The following is a 25930-nucleotide window of genomic DNA, read 5'->3' on the forward strand; positions in this document are numbered from 1 at the left end:
TCCCCTCTCACACGTATTTTGCTTTTCTCTATGCAGAGAGAGGCACAGAGAAAAGGATTCGACTGGCACTTGGCACTCCTTCAAGTGCTATTTATTTATTACATTTTTATACCGCCCAATAGCCGAAGCTCTATGTGCTAGGCTGAGTTGCAAGCTTTGTGCACCACTTGTCATCCCAACTGGGTATCCTGGGTATCCCAAAAGGGTATCCTGCCTGTTATCTCCAATCGCTGATGGGAGATAACAGTGGGGATTTCTCTCCCTGCTAGCCTCCAGGGGATGGGACTTGGAGGAGGAGGCCTCTGTGGGCCAGATGGAGTGCCCCTGCAAAACTGAGTTTTCTTATCCCAGTTTTAGATAAATGGAGAACAACACAGAGCTATAATTTAGGGATATTCTCAGCAAAAGGATGTAAACTACAACCACTTTACATAATAGCAAGAATAAGCATATATCGAAGAACATGTTGTTTGTTAAGAATATAAGAACTTTAATCCTTCCCCCCATGCTTTTCTCCATTACGACAGAGGGCAGAATTTTTCAGCTTAAAATAAAGAGATCAAGCTGTCTGGACTTTGATAAGATTTCACTGATCTCAAACAACTGCTTTGGTGAAGGCTTTCAAGCCAATATTGCTCACTCCTGCAGTAGTTAAGCAAGCACCATCCTGCTTGTGCATTGATATCCATAAAAACAAATGTTTCTTCTAAACATATTTTAAATATATAGTTACATATGAAGGAAATGCTTGATTATCGTGCACTCTCTTACGCAGAACAGTGAGCATTCCACCTGCACAAATTCGTTCATCCTTTCTTCCCACATGATGTGCCTGCCCTTCTGTACCCCTGTAATCCAATCGGCACAGGGAAGGAAGCAGATTGCTTTTCTCTAATGCTTGGAAAATTGGATCAATCATGATGACTCCTGGAAGAAGCTTTTGTATTTTTCCTCCTCCACGTAATGGAAAAGGCTGGAATGGAATGGGGGATGGTATAGACATCTTAGCAAGGTCTCAAAAATGGCAGGGTTCCATTCTTAGTATGGGTGGAGGAAGGGTGTGTGAAAGATCTGTACAAATAGAAAATGTAGATGCCTGCATCCTAGCATTTACATGTATACTGTTCTGGTTAATAGATAATGCCAAGCGGTACAGGGCTTCATGAAGAATGGGAAGATACGATATTCAACTTCTGCTCTCTCTCCCACTAAACAGTTTGGTCCTACATTCCATGCCAATTTCTAAGATAATTTGTGAGAGTCCTCTTAAATATATAATTCATACATAATTTGAATGAAACAGCATGCGTATAGAGAAGCATTTTCAGTTATTGATTCCCAGCTCTGGAATAGTCTTTCTTCTAACTTTTTTCAGAGCTCAGACCTTGAAACCTCCCAAGATAATCATTACATATGGCACAAGAATTTGGAGGCATGGATAAAGGATAGATCATAAAAAAAATGTTTGTATGTTGAAGTATAATATATTATGTCACAATTTTGACTTTTCATAACGGTGAATAGGCATTGAATAACTAGAATAATACAGGGCAGTTTCCTATCCCCTGATCTTTTATTCTAGAAGGTGCTGTCATTCCTTTGCCACTGGGATATGCTGGAATATAGAACTGATAGGATACATTCCTCAGCGAGGGGGAACACATTCTCTAGGTGGGTTAATTGACTTGAACCCTTTTCACAAAGACTGTAATGGAAGAACTAGCTTTTAAAGTTTATAAGCTTGAATCAGTGCATGTACAGCTTCATAGATATCCCACTGAATGCACTGACATTGAAGGCAGGGCCACCTGGATATTGTGCTGTCAGGGGCAGGATCTACACTACTGCTTTAAAGTGCTTTATAACAGTTTTGACAACTGCTGGGGCCCAGGACACACACTATATACAGTTGTCAAAACTGTTATAAAGCTCTTTAAAGCGCTTTAAAGCAGTAGTGTAGATCCAGCCAGGGTTGCAGTCATCAGGTGTGGCTCTGCTTCTGCCCTCCATATGTGTGGAGGGAACATCTGAAAAGTTTTGTTCTTCTCTGGAAGACCATGATTTGGTAGAGGGGGAGAGACCATAGTTCAGTACTCTGAACTATGTGCTCTGCATGTAAAAGGTTCCATGTTCCATCCCTAGCATCTCCAGTTAAAGACAACAGGTGGCATGGCTGGAATAGGCCTCTCCTGGAGATTGTAGTCACTTTTGAATGTTCAAAATGTGTCCTCTGCGTGGTGTCAATCATCCTTCTAACACCCCTGCATGGTGGAGCAGTGTGGTATTCCTGCCCCTACTCTAGTGGGAATTCTCTTCCTCTAAAACTTTTCGCACCCCTGGCAGGAAACACCTTCTCTAACATTTGGTTTCGCTGCCACCAGGGCCTTTAAGTTTCAGAGTCAGCCCTTACACAGTCTTCTCTATGAGGACACTCAGACTTTACACTTTAGTCTTATATTCTCTCTTTATTACCTTCCCCTTATGCAGCCACAAGCAGGAGGTGCAGGATTTTATAGAAAAATAAAGCTTTATTAATTACATAATAAGTTGTTCAATAATAAAACAAGTCACTCTTAAATGGTTCTATCAATATAGGTTCTCAACTCCTATTTATTTATTTATTTATTTATTTATTTATATAGCACCATCAATGTTCATGGTGCTGTACATAGTAAAAGAATAACACAGCAGCACCCTGCCACATAGGCTTACATTCTAATAAAATCATAATAAAACAATAAGAAAGGGAAGCGAATGTACCAAATAGGCAGAAGGGACAATAAAACTAACAGTGTGAAAGTAAGAACAAAGTCAAGTTATAAAAGCTGTAGCAAAAAGAAAAGATGTCAATTGAGCTTTAAAAACAGTAATTGAACTCATGATCCACAAATGCTCTAGAAGAGAATTCCAGGCATAAGGGGCAGTGAAAGAAAACGGACGAAGCCGAACAAGAGAAGTAGAAACCCTTGGGTGGGTAAGAAACATGGCATTTGATGAGCGAAGAGCGTGAGCGGGGCAATAGTGTGAGATGAGGGAAGAAAGATAGGAAGGAGTTAGACTGCGACAAGTTTTGAAAGTCAACAGGAAAAGGTTATAGTGGATTCTGAGGTAAATTGGAAGCCAATGAAGAGATTTCAGAAGTGGAGTAACATGCAGAGCGATGAGCCAAGAAGATGATCTTAGCAGCAAAGTGGTGAATAGAAACCAACAAACTGATGTGAAAAGAAGGAAGGCCAGTACTTTATATGACACACTCAAACAGTCTTCTCACAACCACCACAGACCTTCACGGAATCCTTAACACTCTCTCTCTCTCTCTCTCTCTCTCCTTCCCCCCTCCCTTCCAGACCATTTCTCTGTCTCTGATCTAAACCCTCTGTCATCTTGTCCCTATCTGCCTCCCACAGGTACAGTACCCAGTTTTTATAGCACACACCCACCCCTTCCTTCTCACTCTCTTACCCAGTCAGCTCACATATGCAAATCCAGCAATGTATCCTAAGCCAAGAAAAGAAAGAGGACATCCCAGGCATAGAAATCTGATTCACAAAACACCACTTAATGCTTGAGATATGCTAGTCTGGAATGCCACTGTTATTCCAACGGTAACTACTGCATTTTTGTGTAGGGCAACCTTCTCCAATCAGCTGTTCCCTAGGAGTGTTGGGTTACAACTATTATTTCCAGTCCACATGGCTATGTGGGCTGTGGGAGGACAGGAGTTGTATTCCGATGCATCTGGGGAACAGTCGGTTTGTAAGGTCATGTAAGGTGCAGGTGATAAAACATCCTAAGGTTAAACCCTGAAAAAGAGAGGTAAGTGTATGAATGAAGCAAGTAGGGTTTATGAAAGAAGCAGCTTCTTATCACTCCTATCTTTAAAATTGCAATAATGAAAAAGTAAATTCAACCTTCAGCCTGAAACAGATATATGTGTAACCCATAAACTGTAATACAAAGGAAAAGTACTTATGCCTGCCAAGCCACAAGTATAGATCAATAATAATCTCTTAAACAAGTTTAGGTGTGGCACACAATGTTAAGACTAAAGCTGATGTCAGATCTCCACCTCTCTCCTCCTCCTTTTCTCCGCCTTCACATACTCCCTGGGGCAAAAAACAAAACAAAAAACAGAATGAAGTTGGGGAGGGGGAGAGGAGGAGGAGATGAACAAGGTCCGGCTGGGTACAAAGGGAGAAATTAACATCAAGGGTTTCCTATTTCAACTTGTCTTTTCGTTTTTTACTTTTCCAAGGTTACACTGAAGTAGAGGAGGCAGAAAGCCACACGTTGCCATATGAAAGCTGGTGAGATATGGTGGCTAAGAAGTGAGAATTGAGAAGAAGCTAGTTCAATTCACATCCTAGCCCATGACCTCACTAGACAATTTGTGATGTTTGTGATTATAACTGTGTAATCTCTTCACAACCAGGAAAAGTAGTAACACTTGATCATTCACAAATACTATTTCTATATGTAAACATAGTATGTGCCTGCCACAGCTGAGCTAATTTTTCTTGCTAAAGATATTAGGAAAAGGCTTCAAATTCAACCTTATGCTGTCAGTGGATGGTTGCTTACATCGTTTAATAATATCCGATGCATTTGTGAGGTGTTCGCAGCTCATTCTGTCCTAACATGTAAAAGCACAGACAAAATCAGAGGAGCAGGATGGACAAGGTTATTCTAAACAAACACTGCTAGAAAACCACCTGACTTGGTGGAAATTGGCAACCTTTTCGTGGAGTGATTTACTACTTAAATGTTAGGAATGAGAAAAGTCTTGCCCATGTAACCTCCCCTTTCCTTCACCCTTTTGCCAATATACATTTGCACAGGTGTTACTGACTTCCCCAACCAGCATCCAGTTACATGGCAAATAGTGTAAGCCAGAACCCCCCTGGCAAAATAAGGATCAGACTGCATTTTACATTGATATAATATTTTAGTCTTTCAGTTTCTGTTGTTTTAGATCTGTCACTGTATTTTAAATCTTTGTGTTGCTGCTACGTATTATTTTGTTTTTTACTTTTATTTTATTCTGTAGGTTTAAACCTTTAAGTTGTATCCTATGTTGCATTTTATAGTTTTAATTGTTGTGAATTGCACAGGGAGTTTTCACTATTGGGTGGTATAGAAATGTAATAAATTAATATAATTAATTAATTAATTAATTACATTTTTATACCGCCCAATAGCCGAAGCTCTCTGGGCGGTTCACAATAATATAAATTAATTTCAGACATGACCCAGTACTGTGGCTTAGTTGCATTCCTAGTCACGTAACAATTCTATATAGGTTTAGTCCCCAAAGAGGGATGGGTCTCCTTGGAGAAAAGGTGGGATATATAAATGTAACAAACAGTCTTTAGCTAGACCTAAGGTTTATCCTGGGATCGTCCCTGCCTGCTCCCGGGATATCTTGTGTGTCATTTACATGAACGGGGATGACCCCGGGATGATCCCAGGATAAACCTTAGGTCTAGCTAAGGCCACAGTTTCAGAGAGGAAGAAAAAAGGGAGTGGTGTGGTTAGATCAGTCTCAGTTATGTCCACCTGAAAAGAAGTTGGATGGCATCTCATCCTGCTTTGAGCACTGTCAGGGGCATTAACATAAAATGTATATGTGAAAAGATATGGAATACTGTGAATATATTGAATGATGTATTGGGTATATGCATACTGATCCTGACTATATTAGCCAGTATTTTTATTGACATTTTAATTTTTTTTCATATTGAAAAACACTTTGAGCATTTGAATGGGAAGACAGGGTGAAAATCATTTTAATAGGGTAATGCTAACTTTTGGAGCTAGCTTGCTGGAGGGCAGCTCCATTCTGCACCCAGAAAGCTCAGTGGGCAGTGCTCCTGCCAAAGTAGCTGGGGGAAGGAGACCAAAGGGGCATTGCAGTGGTGTCAGCTTTTGAATCCATTGGATTCAAACCCACAGATCCCTTTTGGGGGCTGATCCTCAGTTCTCACAGGTATGGCAGCCTGGAGCAACAAGGCAACCCCTTCCATTCTGGCCAGAATGAGCTGATAGAGCTTGGGGTATGGTGGTGGATTGTCACTTGTTTCCTCTCTGACCCCTCTTTGGATTGCTCTGTAAGTACATAAAATTATCTACACCTGGGAATCAGTGTGACCCCTGAGTTATGTTTTAGCAGATAGGAAAATGTTTCACACTAATTCCCATTTGCAGCAGAACAACATGTGTACAAATGAACCACATCTTAGCCCTTAGGTCTCTTCTAATCCTTGGTTCAGCTCTCATTTCATGAATTCACTACATCTCAAATTAGCACCCCACTGCTCCATTTTCAATATGGGGTTGTAATGTTGATCTTCCTCACCAGGGTCATTGTAAAGATTAATAAGCCTGTTTGGAAGGATGATAGACAAATGCTGCCCACACACCTACATCAGCAGGCCAGTGCATCTTTAATCAAGGAGAACAAGAAAGCAGATGATGCAAAAATGAAACAAGCCAAAATTACACAAGATGCAGCAGGAATAATATCTTGGAAATATAGTTTTCTCTTTAATATCTGCTCCACACCCAAATACTTGAGAAGGGGATAGATTGTGTAGTAAGTCCAAAAGCCATGCAAACTATTATTTACATGAATATATCACTGCCCCTGTTACTCTAAAAGATGAAGAATTTTGGCTCATTCTAGCCAAATGTAGATGGTAAATGAATGAATTTAATGATAAATTATAGCCAAATAATAAATCTTAGTTGGTCACCACTAAAGATTGTATCTTGGCTACCAGCCAAGGGAGGAGAAAAGGTTTCAGAAAATGACAAGGTGCTTTATATATAGCTAATACATTTCACAAAGCTTTCCTCACTCCTTGCCAGCACACTGGTCCTGTCTTGCCTAAACAATGGAACCTCTCTCTGTGATGACTTCCTTCCTCCTGTATCCCCTTTGCTGTCTATTGGGAACTCCCCTGCTGAACTTGTATTTCTTCTTCCATCACTATTGTCACTCCACTCAATTTTATACTTTCCTTTGTTTTGAAGTTGTAAGTTGTTTTTCTCTTACACCTGCAATCTGCATTTTATAGAAGTAAAATGGTTTGCAATTATTATAGTATTCTCATGAATCAAAGTTTGAATGGATGAGTAAATTGATGTATTAACAATGTCAGTGGTTAATATAGAGTTTGGGAGATCCAGTTGCTGGCTTGAGATAGCAAAATTACTTTTTGTATTTTCAGGAGATAAACCCTGTTGGAATAAATAGGTGGAATGAGGTGTTCACACAATGGCCTGGTTCAGACAACATGCTAAACCATGCTGCTTAACCACAAAATGGTTAATGGAATGCATTAAGGTCAGTGCATTCCATTAACCATTTTGTGGTTAAGCAGCATGGTTTAGCGTGTTGCCTGAACCAGGCCAAGGCAGAAGGACGTAAGAGGGCTTTTCCTTTTCTATATAGAGACTGTAAACAGTTTTAGGATGTAATAAGAGAGTGCACAACTTAATGTTGCTGTTGTCTGCCAGGAAACATTATGAATTTGGTTTTAATCTCCCTCTTCCTGTGAACTGAAGTCAGTGCTTATTAAAGGTGCTGCTGTCATCATGGGAGGCAGAGCTATCTTCTCCAAAAGTACAGAATAGGCAGATAAGGGGCAGAGTTAGCTGGAATGCTTTATTACTAACCTTGCTAAATCCCTGCTTAGCCCTTTTGATTTCTTTGCAGATTATGATGATTGCTTTGGTACAAAAGATGTCTCCATTGGAGGACTAAAGCACCAGTTCTTTTTCTGTTAACACAATCCAAAAATTCTGAGGTCCAAATATTCCTTCATTAAATATGAACTGGAAACCTGGGATCAAAAGCTCTGTAGCATCCAGGCCTACTTTATTCATAATTATCCGCTTTTAATCACCCTGGTTTGGGTGCTTATATAATGTGAACTCTTCTTATTGCTTTATTGCCATAGTTGACTTCCTGCCTGAAGAAGGGCTCCCTTAATCTTGAAAGGTTGCATTTTCGCCAATAGGAACTTGTCTTTATCTGCTTTATATAGTCTGCTTAATTAACTAATTTCATTGCTGTTAGAACTATCCCCCCAACACACACACAATTATGCATCAGCATTGCCAATCAACAAAATGTTTTAGCTTGTAGTCTTAAGCATAGGAAGTCCAACTGAACTCAATGGGACTTGCTTGCAAGTTAGAACAGGACTGTTAATTGTAGATTCATTTGGATTACTCATCAGTGTAGGTGTATATTAATCAGCATCAGGATACATTTTATAAGGGGAAACCATGCACAGAATATTCTGCAACTGTGGACTTTTTTTTTTGCCTTCCATCTTGATAGATTTTCCTAAATCAAGATCTCTATCCTGTCCCAGTGTTTTTCCATATCTGCAGGAAAGAGGTACAAAGTAAATGAGATCTTATACCCAATGGTGTGTGTTCTTCTGCTCTCTCCTTTTCCCATTTGAAAAGTGTTCTGAACAGAATTATTGAAATATCATGTATCTGATACCTGAGCTTCCCAATAGACGGTCCTATTTTCAAGGTCAAAAGATTTATAATGTTCAAAGCAAGCAGTAATGCTAAACAGGATCCCCTATTGGGAACTGCAGCACTTAGAGAACAAATCGATGGGCTCCTCTTCTATCCTTAAAGTTTGTGCTACTGAAATCACCAGTTTCCATTTCACAATAGTTGCAAGACCTATAGAAAGCAAAAGTTTCTCATAGTAAGCAAAATGTATTACAGCTTAGTTATTGATGGGAATATATAAAAACGATGGTGACTATAGGAGTTCTGCAACTTGTTCAATGTATTCTTTGTATTTCTGTAGTGCAGCATATGTGTATTAGTTATACCTTCAAAGGAATTACAGCTTTACCAAGGTAGTTTGGGATTTAAAGGGTGCAAGAAAAATGCTAGCATGTGTTCCAAAGAGGTGCTGTTCATCTGTGGAAGATGTAAGGTAAAGACTCAATTGTTTTTACCTTGTAGAGCCACACTATTGCCACTGTCACAAATAGCCCAGTGTGGGTCAGATAATGAGAATGAAGGAGTGTCTCTTGAGCCACTTACATGTGTGTGTGTTTGTATTTGCAGAGGTACCAGCACATTTGTGGCTGGCTTGGAGTTGATGTTAGCTGTTTATTGTGGAAAGCACATAGTGGTTTCTAGGCAACCCCTGATCTCATTCTTCAGCTGTTTTCTGAGGTTTTGACTTGTGTCTGTTAGCTGCTAAGCCACCAACAAAGCATTCTCCCTTCCTGTCATTGGAAGAAATGCCCACAAATTTAGTACTTGGGAAAGGAGGAGTTAACCAAAAGAGAGAAGATGTGGGCACTACTGGTGGAAACCCATCACTCATCTGCTCCACTTCAGATTTGGTGTACCTGAGAATTTAGATGAAGACAAACCATCTTCCCTCAGCCCTAAGATGCGATACTTCAGAGGCCTTGCGGCAAAGAGTTACTGGGAATACAAGCCACTTTCAAGCTGCTGCTGCTGCTATTAAGTAATGTGCAATCGAACAAGCTCTCTTGCTGGATGTAGGCAATAAATATTATCTCTTCACATTGTGGAACCACAAGAACTTTTGTTGTTGTTGCTACATTCTGTGGTAACAGACTAATCCTGTGATGATAGTAGAAACAACACTTTCCCTTCTGGGTATACTTTGACAGCTTTCCTTCATTCATTCATCATGATGGTCCACTTCTTATGAGAAATTTTGTAATTTTGTACCAGAGCACATTTATGAAAGGTGCACATAAGTTTCAATCCTGTCTTTTCCCTCATAAAAAAATATGAGAGAAGGGTCTCTAACTCATGAAGCTAAGATGGAATCCTGAGAACTAGCCCTTTATAGGTTCATGAAATTTCAACCATGGGGTCCCATTTCCCTTCAGGCTTTTCTCCACGACATAAGAACATAAGAGCCATGCTGGAACAGACTGAGAGTCCATCTAGTCCAGCACTCTGTTCACATAGTGCCCAACCTATGGCACGGTAATGGACAGGATGAGGGCTAATAAACTGAAACTCAATCCAGACAAGACGGAGGTACTGTTAGCGGGTGGTTCATCTGTCCGGCGAGGTGATGTTTGCCCTGTCCTGGACGGGGTTGCACTCCCCTAAAAGGATCTGGTCCGTAGTTTGGGGGTGCTCTTGGATCCAGAACTGTCACTTGAGGCACAGGTGAACTCAGTGGCAAAGAGCACCTTTTATCAGCTTAGGCTGATATACCAACTGCGCCCTTATCTGGACAGAGATAGCCTAGCTACAGTTATCCATGCTCTGATAACCTCTCGTTTGGATTACTGCAATGCGTTATACGTGGGGCTGCCTTTGAAAACGGTCCGGAAACTTCAGCTGGTACAAAACAGGGCAGCATGGTTACTAACAGGGACTGGCCGACGAGACCACGTCACGCCAGTCCTTTTCCAGCTTCATTGGCTGCCAGTCCAGGTCCGAGCCCAATTCAAAGTGCTGGTATTAACATTTAAAGCCCTAAATGGCTTGGGGCCAGGCTATCTGAAGGAACGCTTCCCCCATATGTACCTGCCCGGACCCTAAGGTCATCCTCAGGGGTCCCTCTCCACGAGCCCCTGCCAAAGGAAGTGAGGCAGGTGGCTACCAGGAGGAGGGCCTTCTCTGCTGTGGCACCCCAGCTGTGGAATGAGCTCCCTAAGGAGGTTCGCTTGGCACCTACATTATATGCTTTTAGACACCAGGTAAAGACCTTTTTATTTTCCCAGCATTTTAACAGTCTATAAATAAATTTCAACTTGGTGTTTTAAATTCGTAATTTTGCATTGCTGCTGTTTTTATCTGGTTGAGCTTTTATATTGTATTTTATATTATGGTTTTATTCTGTTGTTTTATACTTTGAATGTTTTTAATTTTTGTGAACTGCCCAGAGAGCTCCGGCTATTGGGCGGTATAGAAATGTAATAAATAAATAAATAAATAAATAAATAAACCAGCTGTTGACCAGGGACCAACAAAAGAGGACATGGGGCAACAGCACCCTCCCACCTCATCTTTACCATTGTCTCTTTCCCCCTTTCCTTCCCCAGAAACCAGCTCCTGAATGTTAGTGGCAAGGGAAGCTTTGGAAACTTAATGTTTATTTATTTATTACATTTCTATGCCACCCAATAACCAAGGTTCATAAAACTTCAACAACAACAACAATAATAATAACAATTAATAATAATAGTTATGGGCCCCTTCCTTGTGGCACACACTCTGGCAAGGGACATCCAAAGCAGCAAGATTCTTTATTGTAGCAAAATCTCATAATAAAAGCTTAATGGTTGCACCCTTCAGAAATCTTGTAGCTCCATGACTGCTGCAGGACCATGGCTTTGCTCAACAAATAATGCAAAGCCTTTTATCTACAACTGTGTCAGAGATCAGTCCCACGATCTTTTCCCAAGTTGGGATCTCTACTGTTCCCAATCTAAGGCAAGATCAAGGGTCACAATGAATCCAGGCAAGATAACATTCCAGGCAATTCAAGACGTGGTTCAAAAGCAAGTTACAAACTAGAATACACCCACCCACAGGCAGAGGCCAGTCCAACGATCAGGTCTCCATTGGAATTTCCATGTGACGTGTGTCAGAGCAGATCAAAGGTCAAGGAGCACAGTAAATCCAAGCTAGAGAGAATGAGGGTAACGGGCAATAGAGACATTCTCTTTCAGTGCCTCTCCAGTCTATGCTCTCAGGCAGACTAAGTCCAGGTTTCAAGATAACAGCAGGCAGGTGGAACTGCCAAGAAGTAGAGGTATTCTCCCTTGGTGACTCTCCGATGCTAGGTCCCAGGCAAGCTAAATACCCAGGCATTGTGGTAATCCCAAGCACTTAGAAAGGTTAAGTCCAAACAAGAAAGTGGTCCAGCATTACATACCATGGCAGGTTCTTAATGATACAAGGTTCAAAAGGCAAGGGTCCGGATTGGCTGGCAAATCCAGGTGAAAAGCACTTTGAGCAGCTCAGATGGTTGTAAGTCCGAAAAGAGGATTTGGGGAAGTAAAGATGAAAACACTCCCAGCAAAAACTCTGTGGCCTCAGAACAAACTTAAATACCAAGGGAATGACTAATAAACCCCCACTTCTGGGGGATTACTTTATAGGAATCTCTAGCTCATAAACTAGCATTATACCTAATAGGGCATGTGTGCTCATCCCTCTTTAGACAGCTTCTGTTCCCAAGCAGATGGGTTTGAAAATGCCTCCTTCCTCAGCCCAGTTACCACCCCACCCCACCCCACCCCTCCAGTCTGGTTCTCTCAGAGAGGCTACTGGCTTTCTTAGATGTAGTCCTGTTTTCCAAGGTCAAAACTTGTAGCTGGACAGCTGTCCTGTGAAGTAGACAGGTATAATGATGCTCTCGCCATTCTGACATTCCTCATCTTGCTCAGGCCCACCAGCCCCTTCCCTCCTCCTGTAAGCAGGTGGGAAACGAAGCTGAGCTAAACTCTCATGGCCAAGGGCTCCCTCTGACTGAACTGGGTCCGCAATTAATCTATTCTAAACCTGAATCAGAGTCTGTCCCTGGACTCATAGGTCCCACAGCAGCACTGGGGCCAATCCTGACAATAGACCTATTCAGATATTTGTCTGAACACAGAAAGGGAGGGAGTAAGCAGGGGAGGAGCCAGCAGGTGTCGTTCTCTGCTGTACAGACAGACGGATGTTTGAATAGCACTATTGCTCCCTTCCCTGAAACCGTGCAGCTTTCTTCAGAAGGGAGGAGGACCATTGCCCCCTACTGTGTTTGTTTGCTGGCAGGGCTACCCAGTTTCAGTGGTTGTAGGCAGGTTTTCTCCCTACCACAACATTGACCCTCAGTGCAGCACTCTTCTTTCCCCCACAGGAATGAAGGGCAGCCATTCACATATAGGAGAAAGTAAAGGGATGTTCTTATAGATACCAGTGAGGTGGAGTTAAACTTGATTCCTTCCTTTGGTGAATCCAGCCATCAAGAAGCAAACGTTCTCCTATTAGTGTTTTTAGACTATTGGTTGTTTTATTACGCTTTTCATGGTTTTAATTTTTGTGAACCGCCCAGGGAGCTTCGGCTATAAATAAATAAATCATATTACTTAGTCACACTACTATGTGGGCATGTTTACACCAGCCGTTTATCCTTGGGTCAGCTCAAGGTAGTCCCTGTGTGCCCAAATGGATGACCTCTCAGTTGTCCTGGAATAAAATGGACTGGATATATTATGATTTTCCCTGCAGTCCTGGGACAACCCTGAGGACCACGGGCAGTGTGGTGCGGGTTCCTAGGCCCTCCCTCCTCCCTGCGAGTAGGGCCTCAGCAAATGGACACAGAGCTGTCCGGGGTGGGTGGGCTCTGTGCTCATCGTGGGGGGGGGAAGTAGTTTCTCCATCCCTTGGATGACTCTCGGCGTCTTTGGTCGCTGAGGTTTCAGGTGTGTGTTTTTTTCTTTTTAAACGTACTTTGGCACCCAATCATGCCTGTGTTGCTGTGCAAAAGTTTTGGTTTGGGGAAAAAACACTCCTCAATTCTGGGACGATGCACAGGCATGTGCACCCTGGGGGATGATCTCGGAAGTGGGAAAGCCCAGGATCCTCCCCCCCCCCCCGTCCCAGAAAGCCCTAAGGTGTAGACATGCCCTGTGACAGAATGTTGATGAAGAGAGGATAGATAAAATGATAGATCCTTAGAAGCATCTTAGAACAAAGCTGAAACAGCAGGTTCTATTTACCTATTTACTCATTGATCTTAAAACTACACCCTTAACTCTCTAGCTTTTCACTAATAGCTACTTTGAGTTTTCCACTTCACATTAGTTAGCCTTTAGTATGAAAAAGGGAATAAGTAGGTCAGAGTTGCTGGCAAATCTTTTATTTCAAGAGCTTGTTTATATGATCCTGCAATACTAACAGATAGTTTACATTTGTTGCCTGCATGATGTCAATGATCAGTGGTATTGCTTTCACAGGCATTGAATCTGGAGGTATTGTAGTTGTTTTCCCTGTCGTTGTACTGGGTCCCATTCAGTGTCTATGTTGAAAAAAACCCATCTCCAGGATTATGACATGGTCATTCAGAGGTTTTCTCTCATACATCCAATTGAGTTTGAGGTCTGATTTAATTCCTTGGTTATATAAACATAAATGGGTTGAGATACAGATTATTGAGATACAGATTATATAATAAAGCCTTAAATGGAACCCTGAACCCTGCAACAGTTGTTCTTAGTCTCTGTACATGCATGTGATGTTCTTCGTTTTGCAATAGTAAATTGGTTCTCAAGGACTGTTCTGCTTTGCCTATTTTGGCTTTCACTTTTACAAAAATTATAAAGTATATTATCTGTAATGAATTTGGTGCAAACAAGGTGATTTAATTTAAATCAAGGGCTCCCTGGAATATCTGAAGACTTCTCTGCCTGCTTGGCTCCTTTTCTATAGACAGCTGTCACTACCATATCACAACAGATAATTCACGTCACTTGAAAAACCACCTGGGCTTGTGGCCAGGAGATGAGGGAGGCAGTGGTGCAGGAATCAATGTTTCAAAATGACAAAATCCAGCATTTTTGGTAACACTGTCTGTGAGAGGAAGAAAGAATTGTTTTGTAGTCATCAAAACAACCACCTAGGTACCATTTCACAAATGTAGGGGGAGATATTGAAGATCTTGTCCTGATAAATGTCACTGTAATCAAGTTTTTATTTGTCTCAGTTGTGGCACAATACAAAGAGATCAAAAGAAAATAAAAAATAAGTACTATTTCAGAACCTTTTAAAATCAAACAAAAGATAATTCTCCTCCTGTTAGTCCACCTGGCCAATAAAAAAGGGTTTCATATGTAAAACAACTTGATAGAAGAAGTTCAATTAATACTGTCTACCCACGCACATTGAAACAATTTTGATGCCGCTCCTCTGCTTTGAAGGCAAAATATTCTCCCTTTTCCCTGGTCAGTGAGTAAAAACTTCATCCCCCCCCCCCGCCCCAGTGCTTGGGGCAAACTTGACTGAGGGGACTCCTTCCTCGACAGGCAATGTTGGATAGCGTTTTAGAGGTGTTAGAGGGAGATTTTTAACTAGCCCCTTCCAAGGGCAAACAGAACCAGTAATTGGACCTCCCTGCATGTTGCCCACCTCCTCCGCTCTGTGGCAGGGAGAACATGCACCAGCTGCTCAGCAAAGGAGACCTGTTGGTAACCTTGTCTACTTACTCATGGAAACTCCTGGGCAGGACTGTATATGTGCACAGGGGTTAGAGGCTTCCCACCACAGCAAAGCAGCCTCCATCTCTCTCAACAGTTGCAATGGTATCTAGCAGCAGCAGGTTCCAGTCTGTGGTTTCCATTTTAAGGAGAAAGGGAGATGGCAAAATAGAAAATCCTCAACCCATACCGATATGAACAGGAGGTCACCATGAGGGCTCCCAGTGGAACTGCCTCTTCCACTGAGCCCAATTTCTGCAGTGTTAGAACTTGCCTGGAATTCTTCTGCTGTTATTTAATTGGCATAGAAGTTTAGACTTTTGTCCTTCCGAACTATCCAAAGAGGATTCGGATGTTGGGTATTTTTTAATCCACAATGGCTTATTTGGCCAAAATAACCCACTCGGATAACCATGGTCTGCACTAAGGGTTATTTAACCCGTCGTGGCTTATCAAATAGTACCTCTGGTAGTCATTATGGGTCATTTTTATCGCCTAAAGAGCTGTGCAGCAAGAGCGGATCAAATTGCTGCTGTTCTGCTCCTCATAGGCATTATCTGTGTAATGGAAACGGCTTACACAGGCTATATCAGCAGTGTCTATGGGTGGGATGTGTAATTGCGCTTGAGCACTATAGTGCTTTAGCAAGAGAGCGCTACAGCACTCCAAAGTGCACTACTGTCAATGGGGGAAAGACAAGGAATGGGTGAGGGTGTGTATGAAGTTTTGTCCCAATCCTGCAAACTTACATGGGTTTATTTGCGCCTACCCCTTTTTGGTGCACCTGGGGTTTTCACTCCTTTGCGTGTAATCATGTAGGGTTCTGATGGTTTATCAGTGCCTCCTGACTAGGGGAGGCAGTATATGAAGTTTTGTCTTGATCCTCCAGCGCTTTATAGCCACCAGGGTGATATCAGGGTGATGCTAGAAGCACTGAATTATGCCCCGTACTGTACTCCACACCTTTCCCCTCTTGTTGGGATATGGTAGAAAGTTAAAACAGGCTGTTGCAATGCTGTCAGAGGGTGAAACAGCATGGGTGGGAGGACTACAAGAGGACAGGGGGCGGGGCGATGACTTAGATTACACACAGTAGCTTAAGAAGCTACACACAGTTGCTTATTTGTCTGATTGTGGCGGGGGGAAGGGGGATAACAGTACTGTGCATAGCTTATTAAGCAATCATGACTTAAAGTGACATCCAGATCTGACCAGAGAGTGCTTCCCTATCCCATTTCCCTAATAGCGCTGTCCTTTTCCACAGGATGCAGAGGATCAGAAATTTCTTCCTAAATATCCATGGTAAGGTTAGGTGAGCTAACTTTACCCTGTTCATTCTGATGATGCTTCTCAACTGGAAGCACACATTAGGTTACTCTAAAAGGCCTTTAGGTGCATAATACCAAGCAGGGATGCATGAGGAATGTGTTCTTTGCAAATTCCAATACAAATTGACCTTATCTGCACCTCTCAAGCTAATGTGTGGATTGAAATATAATTATCCCTTGGATTTTAGACTTCTCTGAATTTCATGATACAATTCTCAGCTCAAAAATATATAAACACATATACATTTAGAATGTGTATTTTTAGAAAAAAAATGTTTAGAAATGTGTATTTTGAGAGAATACATTCAAAAATTGATATTTGAATATGTATTTAAATATGAATTTAAATGTAAATGTTTTTGTGGATTTTTTTTTAAAAAATAATTACAACGTACTTTTGCATTTGTTCATCCATAAGTGGTACATACCAGATATAGGCTGTTCCATCCATTCCTAGGACCAAGCAGAAATATGTACAAATATGTCATTTTATTTCATTTTTTCTGCCTTTCTACACTGCTGTACTCCAGTTAAAATACAACCCAAACAAATTACCACCCCAATCACATCCTCTAATAGTAAAATCAAATGAAAATAAGCCATAATGTTTAGTATAACCAAAAGTATAAACAATTAGTAACAAGTAGTATAAAATGCAGTAATTAATTTCCTATATAATTGCAATATGAAAACGCTTTTTCTTGAGAAGCTATAACTTCAGACTCCGTGTCATGGGAAAGGTAGGGACAGCAAAATCTGGACAAAGGTATGCAGAATATTCTGAGTGGGACAGTTGGGTGGCTGACATGATTGAGAGAAGACAGACTGGAATGAATTGGACAATGTGGTTACACATGCAGGAAGCTACACAAAGGACTGGACTGAAGAAGTGGAGTTCAGAAAAGATTGTGGCCTGGTTCAGGCAACACGCTAAACCATGCTGCTTAAGCAGCATGGTTTAGCGTGATGTCTGAACCAGGCCATTGTGTCACAGGGCGACCCCGTGGAAATACAGCAGGTTCATTTTAGATAACAAAGAGAGCATCTTCTTACTTAGTACCATGGGGAATGTTGTCCACCTGTTGCTTTCCCTTTTATTCATTGGCATCCTCTTCTGGCTGTTTTCTTGTTTTACAACTAGTGCTTCTTTCAGGCGTGCTGAACATGCTGACCGCCATCTGAGTTCTCTGTTTCTAATTTGTGCAGCTCGTCCTTGTTCAAATGGTGATTTGTTCTATTCCCCGCCCCCTCAAGGTAACATGGAAGCAGTAGCAAGTGCTGCTGCTTGCTCTCCCTTGTGAAGGGACCATGGCACAGTATAAGCTTGACCTATTTCCTTTACAGGGTTTGGTGGTTTATTTTATCAGATTTTTACCCTGCGCCTTCAGCATACAAGTATCCTGAGAGTGGCTAACAAAATAATAAAAACAATACAATCACAAGTCAATAAAACCAACAGAACAGTAGATAAAAACATAACAAACGGAAACTTTTAAGAGAAGCAAATACAATAGAGTGGCTTAAAAGGTTTAAAAGTTTAAACCGTTTCTAATGCCTGGGAGAATTAAAAAAAAAATTTTTTTCACCTGGTACCTAAATGAGAACAGCGTACGCACCAAGCAACCTCGCCCGGCAGAACATTGCAAAGGCAGAGCACCGCAGCCAAGAAAGTGTGAAGGCAGTAGAACCAAAGCACCTTCTGTACCTTTCATGTCTCATACTGTGGTGTTTTCCTTTCTTGTGTGGGTGCCATGTGCATGTCTGTTTGTATGCTCTAACAGGGGTAGGCAACCTGGGACCTTCCAGCTGTTTCAGATTACAATTCCCGTAAGCTTCAACCAGCATGGCCAATGATTAGGAGCTATGGGAGCTGTAGTCCAAAACATTTGGAGGGCACTAGGTTGCCTACCCCTGCTTTATGTATTTGGGGATTGTGGGTTCCAGAGTGCATGTGAGGTGTGCCCTTTAGAGCCCCCTTGGAAATACTATTTGCAGGGTGCTTGTCTTCTGCTACATCATGTACCAAAAAAATAATAATATATCAAGATACCTTACAAAATGTTCCAACCAAAGCTGAACACAGTACTTCAAACAAAAACTCAACATTGCTAAGTAAAGAAATTTAAGTATCTATACCTTGCATAGAGTCCTCTTAATGCAAGGGTGCACTACATGCCCCTGTGATGTATTATGATGTATTAGTGGCCCCACCTGACCCCCACACCACCAGAATTTTCCAATTTAATCTGATTTTTACTCACAGCTTCCTGCTTCCAGGAAGACAGTCTAGGGACTTGCATTCAGAGGCCTGCTTCTGGAAGGATGATTTAGGAACCAGCTGTTAAAGGGCCTGCTCTCTGAGTGCTAAAAACCAGAGAGCCTAATAGACGAGAGGCCTGAGTGTCTCCATGACCTTGAGTAATGCTGCTGCATCTGCAGCAACAATGGATTCTTCAGAAGTGAAAAGGAAGGGGCAGTTGACATCGGATTTCTAGGAATTGAGATATCCAAGTCTGAAATGGTGTTTGCAATGACCCTAAATCACCAGATTTCAAAACAGCAATGTTCCATGGTGAGCCTTGGTTAGAGTAAAACTAGCCCTATGACTGTTTAGACATCATTATTATACATGTGCCTCAATGAACTTTTAATTAGACCTTTAAGCAACAGACTCAAATACTAAAAGGCACAGCGAAAATTCACACCAACATAGAACAGGCTGTTATGTGTAAATACACTTGTATGGATTGATGCCCTTAAAATAGAACATAGGCTTTGGTAAACCACTTTTAAAATCCAAATGGAGTGATATATGTACACACAAAATTTCCTGTATTTCAGAAAAAACAGGTTACATGAGGTAGCTGCTGAAAATAGGCCTGTGCCATTTAGAAACCCTATCTTCATTAGTCAAAGGAAAGCAGAAGTGATATCGTAGATGTCTGTCCATGCAATAGAATAAAAATGAAAGACTAAGAAGACAAGGTTCTGAAGCAAGCTTGAGTAAATAAACCTCCCTTTTGAGTTTCTAAGGTATGCCGGAACATTTTTGTGTTCATCTTGCTGCAGAAAAAGAACTGTCTGCTCTTTTGAAAGACGAAAAGATTCTGAACTGCTTCACACTTATTAAAAATAGATTAACCTCCCTTCTTTGCTTGTACCAAAGATGAGACTCCCACTCTGCTATTTATGTATCATAAACAATGCTTTCTTGTTACCACACTAGGGCTGCAAACTGAATACCCACTTATCTGGGAGCAAGCCCCATTGAATTCAATGGGACTTTCTTTTGAGTAAACATGCAGAAGATTGTGTTGTAAGATTCATTTCAGTGTCAGAAAAAGTACTGTGTGAAACAGTATTTGCTATCTCTCTCTGTTTTACTTATAACACAGCACTCTTTTTATAACTTGCAGGTTTTAAGTGTGTTCTTTCATCTCATAGGCATGCAGAGCACCTAGCAGCAGATAGACCTACCTTGGTCCATTGTCCCTAGAGCAGACATTTTTCCCACTCAAATAATCTCCACACAGAGAAGTGTACATGGTTATTCATTTAGTTATTCATTCACTTAATACGTTTTTATACTGCCCAATTGCCAAAGCTCTCTGAGTAGTTTATGATAACATAATATAAAACTATTAACATAGTCTATCAACATAAACTATAAAAGCAGTTTTAATCAACAATAACCCTAAGAACCATTAAAAACACTTATCACATGCTGTCAAATGCCTGGGAGTAGAGGAAAGTCTTAATCTGGTGGGGAAAAGATAAGAGTGTTGGCAGAGGCAGGCCTCATGGGAAAATGTTCCACAATTGAGGGGCCACTACTGAGAAGGCCCTTTCCCTTGTTGCCATCTTTTGAACTTCTGTCGGACGAGGCACTTGGAGGAAGGCCTCAGATGATTGTAGTGTATTTATTTATTTATTAGATTTTTATACCGCCCAATAGCTGAAGTATGGGTAGGTTCATATGGGAAGAGTGCTCCATCAGGTATTATGGTCCTGAGATGGGTAAGTCAAAACCAGCACCTTGAATTGGGCTTGGAAATGTACAGGCATGCAGTGCCAGGTTCAGTGTTATATCTTCAGACCTTCTGGTCTGTCCTATCAATCTGGTCACTGCATTTTGCACAAACTGCAGCTTTTGAACCATCTTCACAGGTAGCCCTACACAGAGCGCACTGCAGTAATCTAACTTGGAGGTTACCAGAGCATAGACTACTGAAGCTGGTAGAAAACAGTCATGCCACTTAGGCCACCTGAACCTCAAGTGACAATGACGGCTCCAAGAGAAATCCCAGGCTACAAACCTGTTCCTTCTGGGGGAGTGCAACCCCATCCAAAACAGGTTGAACACCATCTGTCCAGTCAGAAGAACCCTCCGCTACCAGCATCTCACTCTCGTTTGGATTCATTTCATTACAAAAAGTTTGCCAAAAAAATTGCATTAATTTGAAAACATAAGAAAAAACAATCCATTTTACAGCAAGTGAAATAAATGAGTCACATCAGTAGACGAATGTACCTTATTTATTCTAATACCCAATAAAATATATTTATAGCAAAAATAAACATGTGTACATTGAACAGGTAACTGTGTACATGTCTTTCCCTTTCTGGTCATTAGCTCTCTGTAGGATAAGAAGCTGTTGTGAAACAACCCTTGGATTCTGTTTAGACAGTTGTGACTAAACTTCGGGCTACCTGAATTCATGTGTTGTCCTGACTTGGTCATACTTAGACTAAACTCATTGAAGTCATAATGGGTTTAAGTACCATTGATTCAAACGGATCTACTCAAAGTATGAGTAAGTCTGGATCCAGCCCCATGATTCCACATAAGTAAAGAATAAACAAAGATCGAAGTATTAGACACAGGAGTTGGTTTTATGAAAATCTGAGGTTGCGTGATTTTTTTAATGCATCTTAACAGTTGCAGGGATACATTTAGAAGTGTGTGGGACTATGCCTAGAGAAATCTCAGTACTCAGAAGGGTATTTAAATAAGACACCTCTGTTCCCAGGAGGCAATATTTCCATATCCTTCTTTTTATCCTCCCCATGATTGGGAGATACATGTACAGATTTTTGTTTAATTTGCATCATTTCTACATGTTGTAGAATTAATCTTTACTTGGCATAGAATATGGTTACTTCCATGCCAAATTTTGATGGGTGGGTATTTTCGCCCCTTTTAGGACAGAGTACACATAATCCAACAGCAATTGCAGAAAACTCTGGTGCTCCTCAAAGTATTTTCCAAGGTAATCTCTTGATAGAGCAGTATCTTAGTGCAGACTTCTTGTGATGGTGGAAGCTAATCTCTATCGTGATGTATTCTGATGGTGACTGATAGTAGTGGATGCTTCAAAATAAAGTTGTTGGAGCTTATAGTGGGGACTGAAGCATAAAAATGAAGGCAGTGACCCTTGGAATGCATGAGGTTGGTTTAACATTCAGGAAGCATATTCATACAGTCACTCTGTATTTAACAGTCCTTGGTTGCTTCGGGGCCCTGGAATTTTTGTGCTGGTTAGAGTGGAGAGGAAAAGAAGCCAACCTTCCTTACATTGTGTGGAGAGCAGAAATGTTTGACTCCATTCAAAGTAGGTGTTACTTCTGTCAGGAAGAAGATCTACAGCAGTTTTCTCTATCCCCAGTCTTCATGATCAGTGCTTTTAAACCTTAGATCTTAGGGCTTGAGTTTGTACACCAGTGAGGAAGAGTTATTTTATGCCTGCCAGAGAGGAGGGAGAATAAACCCTTTGCTTTTTCTGCCAGTGGTTGAGGTCCTTTCCACATGCCTGCCCCTCCTTCATGTGGAGAGTCAGAATATTACACTCATTTGTCCTAATCTACTTTTGCAGGCACTGTGCTGGCCTCTCTACAGTGGGCAATTAGGCACATTACTTTGAAAAGGTATTTGCAAAACTCAAGCTTTCCAGTATGAGCTGTAGGGGATAGCCGTGAGTCTCCAAAGAGATCTCCAGCTTTCATTTAAGAAGTAGCCATAGATGAGAGGTAGCATCATAAGGCTATTCTGCTCCAATATGGTAGGTATTGTTTGGTGAAATTGCTTGTTCCTAAAGCACAGAGCAACTTCTGAGCCAGATGTCCACAATTGTTTTGGGGAAAATTAGGAATGTCTAGCTCGATGAGCTCCTATATTTGCTACATTTCATGACCGTTAGAATGCTAAGGACAATGAGCTAAAAGTCAAGCAAGAAAGGCAAGTTTGATCATTCTTCTTCTCTCCTGTTCCTTTGCAGCTCTTGTATGACAGTCCAAAAGCACGACAAGAGGTGGATCATCATTCGCGGGCTTCAGGCTGTCCCCATATTGTCCACATGCTGGATGTTTATGAGAATATACATCATGGAAAGAGATGCCTCCTTATCCTCATGGAGTGGTATGGCTCAACTGAGATCGTTCTTGTTTGATCCACATTTTTGAATCTTAGGAGAAAGTTGTAAGAGCTCCATTGGGCAGTATAACAGCACACTCCTTTCTAGAAAACATCCGTGTGTTAGTCATAATCCCCAAGAAAGGGGGTGCATTGCCCTACAGAGATTTTTGGAATCATGAAAAGTCTTATATTTCAGGATTTTTAAAACAGAGATAATCCTGGGGAAAGCATTTTGTGCCTATCCCTATGTGCTGTGTATGTGCACCACGCTCTGCTTGTCTTTTCATCATTCTCTTTACCTGTGAGTCCTTAGAAAGCAGGCTAGCCCAGTCAGAACCACCCACTATGTTGACTTTGCTCCCATGTAATACCACTCCTTATTGATCAAAGTTCATTATGAAACACAATGAAGCAACAGCAACACTCTATTTTAGAGCTTCCGGATTTCTTTCAAAAGTGCGCGTTGTTCTATGAAGGAGATAGCTGTCACTGCTGAGCCTCTCTATGAATGATATTGTCTGAACTGTTCATTTCATGGAGGATAAGGCTATCAGTGGCTGCTGGTCATGCTGGCTATGTATTACCTCCAGTATTGGAGCCATTATGCCTCTCAGTACCATTTCTGGGGAACACAAGCAGGTGGGTGCTAAATTGTGCTCATGTCCTGCTAGTGGGTTTCCCATAGACATCTGATTGGGCCCTATTTGAACAGACTGGTGAACTAGATCTTTGTTCTGATCATGCAGAGCTCTTTTCATTTTCTTCTGTTTAAACTATTTAATTTATATCCATCCTTTAATTAATACATTTCCACAGCGTTTAATCAGGTTTGTCCCCGTTGCCTTAGGCCAGTGGAGCAACAAAAATGATCACACAACTGCCTGAGAAAATAGGCTGGATTGGAGTCATGAAAACAGATCACGGTGTGGTTCTGGATTTGAAATATGCTCATTCTGTACACCCAGGACCCACACCCTGCACTAGTTCGCAGCTTATGTGGAGTTCCCAACTATCTCTGTTGCAGATGTATGGAGTTGCATGATTGTGTATAGATAACTCCAGATCATGCCAGCTTTGCATAAGCCCTGTTTCCTGCACTTCAGCATGTATGCAGTGTTGTCTGAAGCTTTTGTGCTGGACTAGAAAAAGCCACAGGCACTGTAAAATCTTTTATTCAAGTCAGTGATCTATGCATTTTGAACAGGTGCCGTCACTCAGGGACAGAATTCATATTCTCCTTCTTGTGTTATGGAGAAGTTATCTGTAGTAAATGAAGAACTGAGTCTTCACACAAAAACTCGTTCTCCAGTCGTGTTAACAGAATGTTAACACAGATCCTGTCCCTGACAAAAAAGCTCTCTTTGAAACACACAGGATACAAACAAAGCAAAACCTCCTGTTCAGACATGATCTGAGATGGTGAATAAAGGAATGGAGTTGGTGCAAACTTCCTGCTGTCCTGGCAAGCTGGCAGAGAACTGGAGGAGATGCAGAAGGTGGAGTCATCACTGGTGTGTTGAACACCCCTTTTGCAGTACATTCAAAGGCAAATCAGTCACTCTCACCAGTCATTCTAAGAATAGAACTGTTATTCTATGAATAGACAGTGGTTCCCAATTGGTGGTCCGCGGACCCCAGGGGGTCCATGTAACCCACCCAGGGGGTCCGTGGCACTATTCACCATTCATTTCTGGAGTCCACTGATGATGAAGAATTCCTACCAGAAGTAAAATATAACATCACTGAGCACCTGTGCGATTTAGCGACTAGCCTCAGTGATTACTTCCCTGCACCTAATCCTGAAAGCTCATGGATAATGAATCCTTTTGAATGTGATATACAACTAACAACTCTATCTGCGGAAGAGCAAGATGCACTTGTTGATGTGACTTGTGATCGTTCATTGAAATCATTTTTCAAAGAATATAGACTGAACCAATTCTGGATGAAGGTTTTTCCTGATTATAAGAAGTTAGGTGAAAAAGCTCTGAAACATCTAGTTCCCTTTTGTTCCACATATCTTTATGAACAAACATTTTCGACATTTTGTTATATGAAGAACAAGCATAGAAATCGGCTCGATGTTGATCCAGATTTGAGATTAAAAGTAGGAAATATTGAACCGGATGTAGAAGGGAATATTCAGGACAAAAAGAGGCATGATTTCTCCCATCACATTTAGGTTTAAATAGCTGCTAGACAAGTCATAATTTGTTCAATTGTAAACTAGACGTTAGTAAAATTAAATTCGCCTTTATATTCCTAACTAAACCATTGCCATTTTTGCGTGTTAATATCACAAATATTATGGTCTGTTTTTTAGTATACCTAAAATCCTTTGCTACCCTAGAGATAACATTTTTTTTTCAAAAGTAGGGGGTCCATGGCTTGGCATTTGAAAAACAAGGGGTCCGCAGTACTTAGCTAATTGGGAACCACTGCTGTGGGAGGATATCTGACTTTCCCCCAAATCAGTTGAAATACATGTAAATCAAACTACCCAATACTTCATCTTTGTTCTAAGGCTTCCATTTCACATCCCCACTCTACACATGTTGGCTTGGATCACATTCTTTCTCTTTATCCCTTCATGGCTCCTTGCGCAGAGCCTTTATCAGGCCCATTTTAAATTCCTCTTCGATGGTGTCTTCCTTTCCTTTTGCTGCTTCTGTTGTTTTTGTCATCCTTTCCAGAATTTTGATGGCATCAGAACTACAGGGATTACTCTTAGCCTTTCTGCAGTACAGTCTGTTGTGCTCATTTCCAGTTGGGTCAACTAATAGCAGTGATTCAGCTTTCTCTGAAGAGCTTGCCTGTATATAAAGCCTCAGGCTTTAAAACTCAGGCTTTTTTGTTGTCCCCCTGCCCCCTATTTTTAATTAATTAATAAATAAATTTACACACACACACACACACACACACACACACACACACACACAATTTGATGTAGGGCAACAACCTGCAGGCAT

General features: G+C 41.3%; 1 protein-coding gene across 1 annotated transcript in view; it reads left to right on the forward strand.

Annotated features, from left to right (window-relative positions):
- The window catches only part of MAPKAPK3 (MAPK activated protein kinase 3), a 79011-nt gene that overhangs the window by 39577 nt on the left and 13504 nt on the right, over nt 1–25930 (forward strand). The window contains exon 3 of the mRNA XM_063121108.1: nt 22825–22964. Within this exon, the coding sequence (XP_062977178.1) occupies nt 22825–22964 (140 nt within the window). The remainder of the gene's footprint in view (nt 1–22824; nt 22965–25930) is intronic.

Source organism: Elgaria multicarinata, chromosome 3 (genome assembly GCF_023053635.1).
Source record: "Elgaria multicarinata webbii isolate HBS135686 ecotype San Diego chromosome 3, rElgMul1.1.pri, whole genome shotgun sequence".
Classification (NCBI taxonomy): domain Eukaryota; kingdom Metazoa; phylum Chordata; class Lepidosauria; order Squamata; family Anguidae; genus Elgaria; species Elgaria multicarinata.